The sequence below is a fragment of the Mustela erminea genome, chromosome 13 (assembly GCF_009829155.1).
Source record: "Mustela erminea isolate mMusErm1 chromosome 13, mMusErm1.Pri, whole genome shotgun sequence".
Classification (NCBI taxonomy): domain Eukaryota; kingdom Metazoa; phylum Chordata; class Mammalia; order Carnivora; family Mustelidae; genus Mustela; species Mustela erminea.
In genome coordinates, this window is record NC_045626.1 from 38,575,253 (window position 1) to 38,590,215 (window position 14,963).

At 34.4% G+C, this 14,963-nt stretch overlaps 1 protein-coding gene across 9 annotated transcripts in view; it reads left to right on the forward strand.

Moving 5' to 3' along the window:
• CCDC178 (coiled-coil domain containing 178) overlaps positions 1 to 14,963 on the forward strand; it is a 452,006-nt gene that overhangs the window by 50,545 nt on the left and 386,498 nt on the right. For 8 of the 9 annotated variants that reach the window (XM_032311014.1, XM_032311010.1, XM_032311011.1 and 5 more), the window contains one exon: positions 6,857 to 6,879. The exons of the other annotated variant lie outside the window; for it this stretch is intronic. In XM_032311014.1, coding sequence (XP_032166905.1) covers positions 6,857 to 6,879 — 23 coding nt within the window. The remainder of the gene's footprint in view (positions 1 to 6,856; positions 6,880 to 14,963) is intronic. 9 annotated transcript variants of the gene reach the window in all.

Below are 14,963 nucleotides of genomic sequence, written 5' to 3' on the forward strand. Positions count from 1 at the left end.
TCTGAGCAGTTGATAAACTGTTAAATACTATGGATAATAGGCCAACTAAAAGATTGCCTTAGATAAAATAATTCACAAAATAAACTATTTTATAGCTTCAGGATAACTGAAAAAAAAAAGGAGCCTTTCTTATGTAATTGTGTTATGAAAATGAGCTGGCTGAATAAACAAAAAGAGCCTTATAAAGACCAGCATCAGAGTGACTTTCTGTCTTCTGGTGCTTGGCTTAAAGCCTGATAGATAGTAGGCGCTCAATAAATGGAAAAACAAATGAGGACCTGAAGCAGAACCTTTCTTTTCTACATATATCTGAGACACCTATCTACCCAATACAGTAATAGCTCCATTTATTAAACATCTGCTGTTTTCTAGGGGCATCTGGGTGGTGCAGTTGGTTTAAATAAAAAATCTTAAAAAAAAAAAAAAGAAAGAAAAAAACAAAAAAATCTGCTGTTTTCTAGTTACTTACCAAATGTATATTTCTATATTTGTACTTCACAGGAATCCTACTTTATTGGTGAAAATTATAATACTTAGGAAAGTCAAGTAGTCTATATGCCATCATATAGGTGTAAGCATTAGAGTTGGAATTCAAATCGAGTTCCTTCTGACTCCAAAGCCCTTTTCAGTTTCTGTTTTACAAGCCTTATGGACAAAAGAAGGCCTTATTTCTCACATTGACATGGAATATTTGTTGGTAGTTTGACAACATGAAATACACAAGTAGCAATGTCAGATAAATACACTTCTAGACAAAAACTAATAAATATAATAATGTGTTAACAAGTAAATATACACATAAACTTTATTTGAAAGATTAATTGTGAAATTAATGCTTATAACCTTTTTTTAAAAAATTCAGTACTTAATTTAGGCTTTTTATATTTTCTAAATTTTAAAAAATGTTATTTTATTTTGACTATGCATTTTGTCATTAAATTTGCTAGTGTTGAACTGATGATAGAATATATTGAACTGTTCAATAAGTATATTGAACAGTTCAATAGAATATATTTAAATATATATTATTTAAAAAGACAGATTTCTCTTTTCTGACTAACCCACCAAAATGAAAGAACTTTCCAGTATTACTTGGAAAAATGAACTTTTAATAGTGCTGATTAGACAACTTTACATTCATAGTCTTTATTGAAAAACTTAAAGAAAATTAAGAAATAGGACTTGAGGGAAATTTTAAAAATAAAGTTTGTCATTTTTTTTTGATAAACAAAAACTACAAGGATATGGTACTTCCAAAAAAAGTAAACACATCTGGGTTTTTGAGAAAAGATTATGTATTATATTTTCCTGTAGATCATAATTCAGAATTAGTTCAATATAAGCATAAAATTTAGTTTCAAATAGAGTAGGTTCCTTGTGTCAGAAATATTTAGAGTATACAATTATTCCTGAGAAAATGCCAAATTTTTATAAATGTGTGTCTGGGTGCATTTTGATAATTCCGGAGTGCCTGGACAAAATGAAGAAAAAGGACATTTCTTCTCAACATTTTTACCACTTAAAAGCATTTTATCTAATAAAAGTTACCAGCTGATTGTACTTTTGGGAGGAGTTTAACATTTTCCAATTTTATTAATTCATTGTCTATAGTCCCAGTCATTGCCTTTACCTATGGGGTTTTTCTTGGGGACTGCAAGGAGTACATTTATGTTGGGATTGGGGGGGAGTCAAAGACAAAGAAAAAGAAAGTCATGCCTTTTCTAGGTGGGCAGTTTTTCTTCTTTTAATTGAAGCTTTTCAATTTTGTCTAAATTGTCAATTGTGTTTTTCTATAAACTGCTTGATTTTTTTAAAATTTTTTATTTTTTTATAAACATGTATTTTTATCCCCAGGGGTACAGGTCTGTGACTCGCCAGGTTTACACACTTCACAGCACTCACCAAAGCACATACCCTCCCCAATGTCCATAAACCCACCCCCCCTTCTCCCAACCCCCCTCCCCCCAGCAACCCTCAGTTTGTTTTGTAAGATTAAGAGTCACTTATGGTTTGTCTCCCTCCCAATCCCATCTTGTTTCATTGATTCTTCTCCTACCCACTTAAGCCCCCATGTTGCATCACCACTTCCTCATATCAGGGAGATCATATGATAGTTGTCTTTCTCTGCTTGACTTATTTTGCTAAGCATGATATGCTCTAGTTCCATCCATGTTGTCGCAAATGGCAAGATTTCATTTCTTTTGATGGCTGCATAGTATTCCATTGTGTATATATACCACATCTTCTTGATCCATTCATCTGTTGATGGACATCTAGGTTCTTTCCATAGATAAGTGACACCATAAGACGAAACAACATTAGAATAATTGGGATTCCAGAAGAAGAAGAAAGAGAGAGGGGAGCAGAAACTGCTTGATTTTTAAAACAGTTTTATTGAGATAAGTTATATACCATAAAGTTTGTCATTTAAAGTGTAAAAATCAGTTGTTTTTAGTGTATTTACAGAGTTGTGTGATAATTACTATAATAACAAAAGAACACACGTTGTATGATCCCATTAATGTGCAATGTCCTACGTAAGTCAGTCTGTAGAGACAGCAGATTAGTTTCCTGGGGTTGGGGGCTACTGTGAATGGTTGTGAGGTTTCTTTTGGGGAGAATGCTTATTTGTTTTAATTGGGATCACTTAAATCTTTTATTAGATAAAGCTCTATAACTAATTGTAAGGCTATCATCTACTTTGGGTATGGACTACATTAAATGAGTGAAAGATTAGTCTTTTTTGGATCAACCGTTATGGGTTTGTTTGCCCATTAAATCACAGTGGTTTCCATTATAGTCATGAATACTGTCAAGCCCATGATTAACAGAGATGAATCTGCCATAAGCTTGTCAATGCATTCATAGCAGTTTAATTGCAGTTTGAATTTTGAAAAGAAGTGTCTTTAAAGTAGAGCTACTATGAACATGTTCTGTATAATTTTGCAAGGAATAGGAAACATGGCAATATGATGGAAATAATTACTTGGATATCTTCCCATATGAGTAAAAGGTTTTATTTTTCTTCCACCTGTTTTTCTAGACTGCCTAGAGATAGCTTTATTTAATTTGGAGTTTTGAAAGGATGACATAGAAAGTATTTAGAAATCATTCTTTAAAATATAAAGAATGTATTATACAAAAATAATATTATTATCAATAACAGTGATACAGCTAATACCGATTAGGTGCCTACTATATATCATAGGCTATATTAAATAGTTAATATGTATGATTTCATTGAAACCTTCCAGAAACCTTGTGAGTTAGAGACTGACGTTACCCCAGCTACAGATGAGGATTGAGTACCTCAACAACAGAGGTTGATTTTCCCCAAGATCGCATAGTCAGTGGCAGAGCTAGCATCCAGACAGTGTGTCTGATATCTCAGAACATCCTGTTCTCCACCACTCTGGGTCATGTATTCCAGAGAGTATTTCACCTCTGAGGACCACACAAATATGACTGTTAAAATGCTTAAAATTCCAATTATAAAATTTTGCTGAGCTTACACCACTTCTTAATGTTTTCAGTTCTGAAAAGTAATATTTAATCATCTGACCCTACTGACCAAATCTCTGATACTTTGAGTTCTCTGATTCTGTTAATTGTTATATTTCATTTGAAATTTAAGAACACTTCAAATCCTGAAATATCCATTATTTCCTATCTATCATCCGCATTTTCCTTTACTTCCTTGACTAATTAATTCATCTGTTAAAACACTCATTAATTCGTGTATCTGGTTGTTCACTTTTTTATACTTCTAGTCTGAAAAAATGCAAGTCCTGATGAGATCTCTCTAATGGTGGGCCATCTCTGCTCCTACACCCCAGGCTGCTGAATAATGCCAGAGAACATTACACAACAATCCCAATTTGAAACGTTATGGATACATTGTTTCTAACCTCAATGGGACCTTTAATAGTGCTCTGAAATTATTGCCTGTCAACCAGAACTTTGTCTAGTTTTCTCTGGTGGCTACTCCAGTCCTCTCTTTTGTTCAAGTCTCCAAATCCTCTACTTTACTACTCATTCACCTCTCACTTCCCAAAGGAAATAGGAGGTATGATAACAGAAATGCTTCAAACTCCTCTTATCCCACTTAGGAACATCCTTGAATTCCACAAATATTATTCCTTTTGTCCTCTCATGGAAAATTTCCTTCCCCCATCAGTGGCTATCCCCTTACCTGTATTCCATCTTCAGTTTTTGTAAAGATCTTGTTCCATCAGGTGTTCATATCTATTGTCCAAATTTCCTTCTTTTTTCTTAACTCACTTCTGTCCACATTTAAAATATTAAATTTTGAATGATTCTCTTGTTTTCAAGAATTTTTTAAATCCCACACATACCTTTAAATATATCCCTTTTCCTCTTCTTCCTGTTTTACTTAACATCTGAAAAGTGTTACCTAAAATTAGTGTTTGTTTACTCACTTCCAATTGCTCATATATTCATTACAATCTGGATTTGTTCCCTATTACTTTAATGAAAATCTCTTCGGAATAATAAAGAACTGTTTTTTTCTTTAGCTATTGATATAGGCATACATACACCTATTCTTTCTCTCTCAGTCTCTCTGGCTCTCTCTTTCTAAAACTTAGTGACTAGAACAAGCATTTATTGGAATATTATTAAGCAATTTGTTCTGAGCTCAGATGGGCAATTTTGTTAGTTCTTGCCTGGGGCCAATCATACAGATGTACACATCTATTAACAACTTGAAATGGTGATTAAGATGGCCTCACACCCATGTCTGGGATGGTGTTCTAGGAGGACAAATCTCAATGGGCAAGAGCTTAAAATATTTGCTTGTTTTATGTTTGCTCATATCCTACTGGCCAAAGCAAAGCACATAATCAAACCCTCTTTTAATATGGTAGAATATTAGACAAGATGGGGAAGCCAGGAGATGTGATTCTTTGGGAACAATTTGTGTAGCAATCAATCTATCAATTAGTCCATTGGCAACATGATTAACAGCTCATCTAATTGCAGACTCTAATCACCAACTCCCCAGAAGTTTTATTCTGTTATGGTCTCATGCAGAGGTCTATGATTATATGTTCTACAGCAGATCTGATGCAGATGAAGTTCTCTGGTTTCAGCTTCTTTTGACCCGATGATCTGTGAATTAAAATGATGTTAAATACTGCTCCTTCCTGTATACTTAGCAGCAATGGTGGGGCAGGAACAAAATTATCACAATATATACTGTTATTCAAAAAGGGGAGAAATGAAAGATACATCTTTCACTAATGCCTGAAATTCTGAAATTAATGAGGGTACATGGTGTTAGGTCTACCACATGTGACTCTAAAAAGTTTCTTGCTTAGGACTCAATTTTGCTTCCTGGGGATAGTTTCCTAATTTATGGTTTTTCTCATTTCTGCTTTACTCTTTGAGCTCTTGGTTCTGAGAGGTACTTAGATTTCCATAAGAAATAGACCTGAGTATTTATCCTAAACTTTTTCCTGTATTACTTTGTTCAAACTGCCATTAAAAAAAAAAAAAAAAAAGATTATTTTCTAACAGTTCTGGAGGCTAGAGTCCAAAATCAGGGTGTTGTCACAGTTGGTTTCTACTGAGGATTCTCTTCCTGGCTTGAAAACGGCCTCCTCACTGTGTCCTAACATGGCCTTTCTTCTATGCCCACATGGTGAGAGAGTGAGCTCTGGTGTCTTTCCATCTTCTAATAAGAACACCAGTTTTATTGGATTAGGATCCCATTCTATGACATCATTTAACTTTAAGTTTCTCCTTAAGATCCTATCTTCAAATACAGTCACATGAGATTAGGGCTTCAATATACAAATTTTAGAGGAACACAGTTTAGTCCATAACACTCTTATTAATTGGAATTGCCTTTGCATCTTGAATCTTTTGTTTTTTAGTCCAAAATGTTATAATCTGCATAAGAACTTTGGAGTTTCATATTAATCTGATTGAATTTAATCTAATAACTCAAAAGCCATGGCCATACTATTTTTTTTAATTTCCTTTTTTCATAATTTACTTTCCTTTAATTTTTATGTTCTCCTAAATAGTATTGTTTTATTAAAATAGACTTTATTTTATAACAGTTTAAGACTTACAAAAAAGTTGAGAAGATAATAGAGAGATTTCATATATACTCTGGGCCACATATTCCCTATTTTCATATCTTACATTAGGATAGTACATTTTTACAATTAATGAATCAATAGTGATACATTATTACTAAGTCCATACTTTGGTCCAATTTTCTTAATTTTTTTAATTGAGATAAAATTCATGTCTAGAACACAAGGCCTATTTGAAGATATTGTAGAATTACAATAACCATGTATGCCCAACCTGTAAGAGATTATCTATGAAACCTAAAAAATTATGACTATGTATCCCTTGTGGTTTTGGTAATTTGTGACTTTGATAGCCCAGGATACTCTTAGAATATTCTGTAAAACAAGGCTTCTACCATTAAGTTTATAGTCTAAAAGAGGGACACTATGGAAAACTAAATATTTGTGAACATACCAGAATGTTTTCCAGCTTTTGGTTATATATTAAAAATTAATGGATATAATGCGCTTCTGATTATTTAGGAAGTCTTTTGGGAGTAAGTGGCATTGAATAAGCCCTTGATGAAGGAGTAAGATTTAGAAACACAAGTGAAAGGTAAGAACAATACAGTGGGAGTAATGAAAGGACTAGGTAGTAGAGGTATGTATCTGTTTTAGAAATAACAAAGTATAGTTTGAAAAAAATATAATGGGGTCTGTGAAGTGAAGTACTTGTAGTTTTATCAGTGAGTTTAATTGTAAGCGAAGTCTATTATTTTTGAGATATTTATTGATATATTTTATTTTTACAGTTTGAAACATCTCTTGAGGAATGGTAAGGACCTTTCATTCCTTTTAAATTGTTTTTATGTTCAAATTTTAATGATTAAGGTGCTGTAGATGAGTTTTATTTAAAAAGAAATAAGTTAAAAGAAGAATTTTTCATATTTGTTATTAAAATGCATTTTTAAATATAAGAATTAGGGGTGCCTGGGTGGCTCAGTGGATTAAGCCGCTGCCTTCGGCTCAGGTCATGATCTCAGGGTCCTGGGATCGAGCCCCGCATTGGGCTCTCTGCTCAGCAGGGAGCCTGCTTCCCCCTCTGTCTCTGCCTGCCTCTCTGCCTACTTGTGATCTCTCTCTCTGTCAAATAAAATAAATAAAATTAAAAAAAAAAATTAAATATAAGAATTAGGATATCATTGAAAATGGAAGAATAGAAATCTCTCAGGCTCTGTTTCACCTCAAAAAATATTTGGCAAAAATCTGTCAGAATCAACTTTTGTAGAAATCTGAATTTAGTAAAAAACAACAACTAGGGGAAAAGTTAATGAAGAGTCTTGTTGTATTGTATTAAGAGAGCGCTATGGCACTATGAATTGCCTGCTTGCCATCCTCTAGCCCCCAAATCAGTGGTTGCCATGAAGAGAGCAGCCTGTACTTGTGGCACAGAAAACAATATGGACCTTATTCTCAAAGAATGGTTTTTCAGTGTTTTGACCTGTCTAATGACTTCTTGAAGAACCAGCACAAAGCCTTGCCTTTGTTTTGCCTGACTTAGAGCAATCACTCAGCTGGAACCACTTACAGGCAATGTTTACTGAACGCATTTAAAGGCATATACTTGCCACCACTGTCTGAAGCTGTGAATAACAGTTGGGACAAATGTTAGACAGACTAAAATGCCTGGGAAAGAAGGCATACATGGGGGAAATAGGGTTTTTCAAAGCTGTTATGTATACTGTAGAATCAAAAAGTGCACACATATGACCAGAGCTAGGCACATGCTCAGAGAAAACCCAAGACCCTGATCTTTTATCTTTGGCTGACCTTTAGGATCTGTGCAGGCAACAGTTAAAAGTAGAAGCAGAGTTGTAAACAGCCTGGATAAGCATTGAAGGAATACTTTAACAGAGAGCCAATCTACTAAGACTAGAAGAGTATTTTTTTTTCCTTTTCCATTTTTCCTTTCCTTTTCCTCTTCTCCCCATAGATAGCTATGGGGAGAAAGCCCTGTCCTTTTTCTTTTCCCTTTCCTTCTTTTCCTTTCCCTTCTTCCCCCCCCCACCCTTTTTTTTCTTTTGACTCTAGGTATTTAAGATAACTTGGAGAGAACATAAATTTACCAGTAAGCTAATGAAACACTTAGTTCAGTGGTCATACATGACAAAGAATACAGATATTGCCAAATGTGTTTAGAAGAACTACTAAACAGAACAACCCACAACAAGCAGCAATGGCCAACCCAACAGAGGGAAGGTAATCTTATTTCTATTTAACGTTAAACTATTTAAAATGGCTAGTTTTCTACAAAAATTATGAAGCAGGTAAAGAAAAAAAAAAGAAAGTTTGTCTCACTAACAAGGGGAAAAAAGAAAACAGCCTTTTAAAATGACCCTGAGAAAGCTTAAATGTTGGACTTATTGGACAATAACTAAATCAGCTGTCTTAAGTATTCTCAGAGAGTTAATGGAAACTCCATGGACAGTTAAAACCAGGAGACTAATGTCTCAACAAATTAAGATTATCAATAAGGAAATAGGAATTATAGAAAAGAACCAAGCGGATATTCTGGAGATGATAAGTATAGTAACTAGAGGAAAAGTTAATTAGAGATGTTCATCAATAGATTTGAGCTGGCAGAGGAAAGAATCTGTGAACTTGAAAATAGGCCAATTGAGATTATTCAGTCTGAGGAGCAGAAAGAAAAAAGAATGAAGTAAAATGAACAGACCCTAATAGATCTGAGGTACATAATCACAAATACAAATGTACGCATAATGCGAGTCCAGGAGTAACAGGGAAGAGTAAAAGGGAGAGAAGGAATATTTGAAGAAACATTAGCTAAAAATCCCCAAATTTGATGAAAGACGTGAATTTATAATTTACTAAAACTCAATGAAGTCTAAGCAGGATAAACTCAGAAGTCCGCATGTTATAGTCAAATTACTGAAACCCTGGGACAAAGAGTATCTTGAAAGCAGTAAGAAAGAAGCGACTCATCATGAGTAAGGGATCCTCAATAAAAATGACAGTTTCTTATCAGAAATTTTGGAGGTCAGAGGAACCTGGATAGCTCAGTTGGTTAAGCATTTGCCTCCAGCTCAGGTCATGATCTCAGGGTCCTGGGGTGGAGCTCTATGTTGGGCTCCCTGCTCAGTGGGGAGCCTGCTTCTCCCTCTCCCTCTGTGCTCGCTCTTTCAAGTAAATAAATAAAACCTTTTTAAAAAATGGAATTATGGAGGCCAGAGGCCAGTGGAATGACACATTTCAAATGCTAGAAGAAAACAAAACAAAGCATTTCAAACAAGAATTCTAATTCTTGACGAAGTGTCTTTCAAAAATAAAGGAGAAATTTAGATTTTCCAGATAAACAAAAATTGAGGGGCTCCATCTCTAGCAGACTGTACTATCAGAAACCCTAAAGGTAGTCTTTTAAACAGAAAGGAAAGGACGTTAGTAACCTGAAGCCATATGAATAAATAAAAAACAATAAGGTATCTACAAAAATAAATACAAAAGTTGGTGTGATTGCATTTTTATTTTGCAATTCTTATTTCCTATATAATTTTTTTAAAGATTTTATTTATTTGTCAGAGAAAGAGAGAGAGAGAGCAAGCACTGGCAGACAGAGGCAGAGGGAGAAGCAGGCTCCCTGCTGAGCAAGGAGCCCGATGTGGGACTCGATCCCAGGACGCTGGGATCATGACCTGAGCCGAAGGCAGCTGCTTAACCAACTGAGCCACCCAGGCGTCCCTCCTATATAATTTTTAAATGGATAAAATTATGAATTTATGTTAATGAGCACACAATGTATAAATGTATAACTTGTAAAAATGACAACATTTTTACAGAAGGGAGTAAAGGCACAGTGATTTTTTTTTCAATATTACTGAATCTACATTGATTTTAATTCAAACTCAATTTTTATGAAGGTGTTAATTGTAATCTTCAGTGAACCACTAGGAAAATTCTATAAAATAAAAATACCAATATAAATCCAATAAGGAAACTAAATACATTTGGGGAAAAAAATCAGCTAATCACAAAAGAAGGCAATTATGGAGAAATTAAGGAATCAAAAATATTTAAGTATTATAGAAAACAAATAGCAAAATGGCAGAAATAAGTCTTTTCTTAATAGTAATTGCATTCATGAAAATGGATTAAATAGATTAAACTTTACTATTAAAAGACAAAGAGTGTTAAAATGGATAAAATTACATGATTCAATTATATGCTGTCTATAAGAGACTCATTTAAGATCCACAGTATGTTGAAAACAAAAGGATGAAAAATAATAATCCATGAAAATAGTAACCAAAAGAGAGCTGGCGTAGCTAAACCAATATAACACAAAATAGACTTTTGGTCGATACATATTATAAGAAATAATACTTAACATCTTCATAAAAGGGCCATTCCATCAAGAAGATATCAAAATCATATACATACCCAAAACACAACCTCAAAAATACATGAAGGATAAACTGACAAGAGTTAAAGTAAGAAATACACAGTTTTTCATAAGAGTTTGAGAATTCACTATATCCTCACTTTCAAGAATGGTAAAAAGAACTTAAAAAAAAAAAAAAGATCAGTAATGAAAAAGATTTGAACAGCACTAGAACAATCTAGGCCTAACAGACTTATATAGTACACACCACCCAATAGCAGGAGAAAGTACATTCGTTTCTTGTTGACATTGAACATTATTCATGATAGATCATATGTCAAGCTATATAAAAAATCTCAGTAGAATAAAAAGACTGAAATCATACCAAGTATCCTATCTGACCTAATGGAGTGAAACTGGAAACGAATAACAGAAAAACCTAGGAAGTCCATGTAAATGTAGATTTTAAACAACATGCTCAAAAACCTCAGTCAATCAAGGCTGTAATTATAGAAGAAATTAGAAAATACTTTGAAATTAATGAAAATGAAAACACAATATACCAGAATTTATGAGGTACAGCAAAAGTAATGCTCACAGGACAATTTATAGCCATAAATGCTAACATCAAAAAAAATAAAAGATCCCAAATCCAGTAACTTAATTCTATACCTCACAGAACTAAAAAGGAATGAATGTGCTAAAGCTAGGAAAAGAAAGGAAATAATAAAGATTAGTGCAGAGATGAATGAAGTCAAGAATTAAAAAAAACAATAAATAGTATCAATGAAAACAAAAGTTGTTTCTTTGAAAAGATCAACCGAGGGTGCCTGGGTAGCTCAGTGGGTTAAAGCCTCTGCCTTCGGCTCAGGTCATGATCCCAGGGTCCTGGGATTGAGCCCCGCATCAGGCTCTCTGCTTGGCAGGGAGCATGCTTCCCTTCCTCTCTCTCTGCCTGCTTCTCTACCTACTTGTGATCTCTGTCTGTCAAATAAATAAATAAAATATTTAAAAAAAATTGAAAAGATCAACTGAATTCACAAACCTTTGGCTAGACTAGCAAAGAAAAAAGATTTGCATTATGAAAATCATCAGAAAATTAGGGATATTACTATACACCTCTCAGAAATAAAAAGATTATAATATTATAATACTATGGACAAGATAATAATATGAACAAATTTAGATAACCAAGGTGAAATTTCTAGGAAAACATAAGCTATCAAAACTGACTGAGGAAGAATTAGGAAATCTCAACAGATTTGTAAGAAGTAAAGAGATTAAATCAGTAATCAAATATCTCCCAACAAAGAAAAACCCAGGACCAAATGGTTTGACTGGTGAAATCTACTGAACATTGAAAGAAGATTAATATCAGTGTTTCTCTAACACTTTCAAAAAATAGTAGAGAAAGGAGCACTTTTCAACCATTGTATGAGGCCAGCATTATCCTGATACTAAAGCCAGATAAAAACATCTTAAGTAAAAGAAATGTAGATCAATGGCTTTATGACTATAGATGCAGAAATCTTTAATGAAATACTAGCAACCTGAACCTAGCAACATATTAATGCAATTACATGTCATGACGAACGGACATTTCTCCCAGGTATGTAAGGGTAGTTCAAAATAGAGAAAAAAAAAATCAATGTGTAATATATCCACAGTAATAAAATGAAGGGGGGAATCCATCTCAATGTGGAAACATATGGCAAAATCCAACACATTTTCATGATGAAAACACTCAAAAAAGAGGTTAGAACAGACCAGAAAGCAAGGTGAAGGGCATTTATGAAAAATTTTCAACTGATATTATACTTAATGGTGACATCCAAACTTTTTCAACCTAAGGTCAGGAACAATACAAGATGCTAGCTCTTCTCACTTTTATTCAACATTAGAAATCTCATATATTGCTGGTGGGAATGTAAAATGGTTAGTCACTTTGAAAAGCAGTTTGATGCTTCCTCAAAAAGTTAATCCTGGATTACCAAATGATATAGCAGTTCCACTCTGAGGTATGTACAGAAAAGATTTCAGAACAGGAGTTCAAACAAATCTTATATACAAATGTTCATATCATCAGTATTCACCATAGCGAAAACGAGTAGACAACCTCAAATTTTTCAGCAGAAATCTTTGAAAATAGTTCTGTAAGAGGCCAGCATTACCTTGATCCCAAAACCTGACAGACCTCACCAAAAAGAAGCATTACAGACCAATATCCATGATGAACATGGATGCCAAAATTCTCAGCCACATACTAGCCAGTAGGATCCAACAGTGCATTAAAAGGATTATTCACCAGCATCAAGTGGGGTTTTTTCCTGGGCTGCAAGGATAGTTCAACATTTGCAAATCAATCAACATGATACATCACATTAATAAAAGAAAGTACAAGAACCGTATCCTCTCAATTGATGCAGAAAAGGCATTTGACAAAATACAGCATCCTTCTTTGATTAAAATTCTCCACAGTGTAGGGATAGAGGGAACATACTTCAATATTATAAAAGCCATCTATGAAAAGCCCACAGCGAATATCATTCTCAATGGAGAAAAACTGAGAGCTTTTCCCCTAAGGTTGGGAACACGACAGGGTTGCCCACCCTCCCCACTATTGTTCAACATAGTACTGGAAGTCCTAGCCTCAGCAACCAGACAACAAAAAGAAGTAGAAGGCATTCAGATTGGCAGAGAAGCAGTCAAACTTTGACTCCTTGGAGATGACAAAACTTTATGTGGAAAATCCAAGACTCCACACCCAAGTTGCTAGAACTCATATAAGAATTAAGCAACATGGCAAGATATAAAATCAATCTGCAGAAATCAATTGCATATATCCACACTAACAATGAGCTGAAAGAAAGAGAAATTAAGGAATTGATCCCATTTATAATTGCACTGAAAAATCATAAAATACATAGGAATTAACCTAATTAAAGAGATAAAGGATCTGCATTCTAAAAGCTACAGAAGACATATGAAAGAAATTGAGGAAGACACAAAGAAATGGAAACACATTCCATGCTCATGGATTGGAAGAAAAAATATTGTTAAAATGTCTATGCTACCCAGAGCAATCTACATATTCTGTGCAATCCCTATCAAAATAACACAACATTTTTCACAGAGCTGGAACAAATAATACTAAAATTTGTATGGAACCAGAAAAGACCCTGAATAGCTAGAGGAATGTTGAAAAAGAAAACCAAAGCTGGGGTTTTCACACTGCCTGACTTCAAGCTCTATTACAAAGCTGTGATTATCAAGACAGTATGGTGCTGGCACAAAAACAAATACGCAGATCAGTGGAACAGAATAGAGATCCCAGAAATGGGCCCTCAACTTTATGGTCAACTAATCTTTGACAAAGCAGTAAAGAATATCCAATGCAAAAATGATGATCTATCTCTTCAATAAATGGTGCTGGGAAATTTCGACAGCCACATGTAGAAGAATGAAACTGGACCATTACCTTACACCATACACAGATAAACTCAAAATGGATGAAAGACCTCAATGTGTGACAAGAATCCATCAAAATCCTAGAGGAGAACAAAGGCAGCTACTTCTTTGACATCAGCCACAGCAACTTCTTGGTGGACATGTCTCTAAAGGCAAGGGAAACAAAAGTGAAAACGAACTTTGGTACTTTATTAAGATCAAAAGCTTCTGCACAGCAAAGGAAACAGTCAACAAAACTAAAAGGCAATCTACAGAATGGGAGAAGATAATTGCAAATAACATATCAGAAGATAATTGCTAATATCCAAAATCTATAAAAAACTTATCCAACTCAACACCCAAAAACCAAATAATCCAGTCAAGAAATGGGCAGAAGACATGAACAGACATTTCCACAAAGAAGACATCCAAATGGCCAAGAGACACATGAGAAAGTGCTCAACATCACTCAACCATCAGGGAAATACAAGTAAAAAACACAATGAGATATTACTTCATACCAGTCAGAATGGCTAAAATTAACAAGACAGGAAATAACAAATGTTGGCAAGGATGTGGTGGGAATGCAAACTGGTACAGCTACTCTGGAAAACAGTATGAGGTTCTTGAAAAAGTTAAAAGTAGAGTTGCCCTGTGGTGGAGCAATTACACTACTAGGTATTTACCCCAAAGATACAAATGTATTGATCTAAAGAGACATATCCACCCCAATGTTCATAACAACAATGTCTGCAATAGCCAAACTGTGGAAAGAGCTGAGACGTCCATTGACAGATGAATGGATACTCACACACGCGTGCGCACGTGTGCGTGCATACACACACACACACACACACACACACACACACAGGAATATTACTCAGCAATCAGAAGGAATGATTACACCATTTACATGAATATGGATGGAACTAGAAGGTATTATGCTGAGTGAAATAAGTCAGAGAAAGACAATTATCCTGCGGTTTCACTCATATGTGGAATATAAGAAACGTGCAGAGGACCATAAGAGAAGGGAGGGGAAAACTTATTGGGAAGTCTCTGAGAGGGAAAAAAAC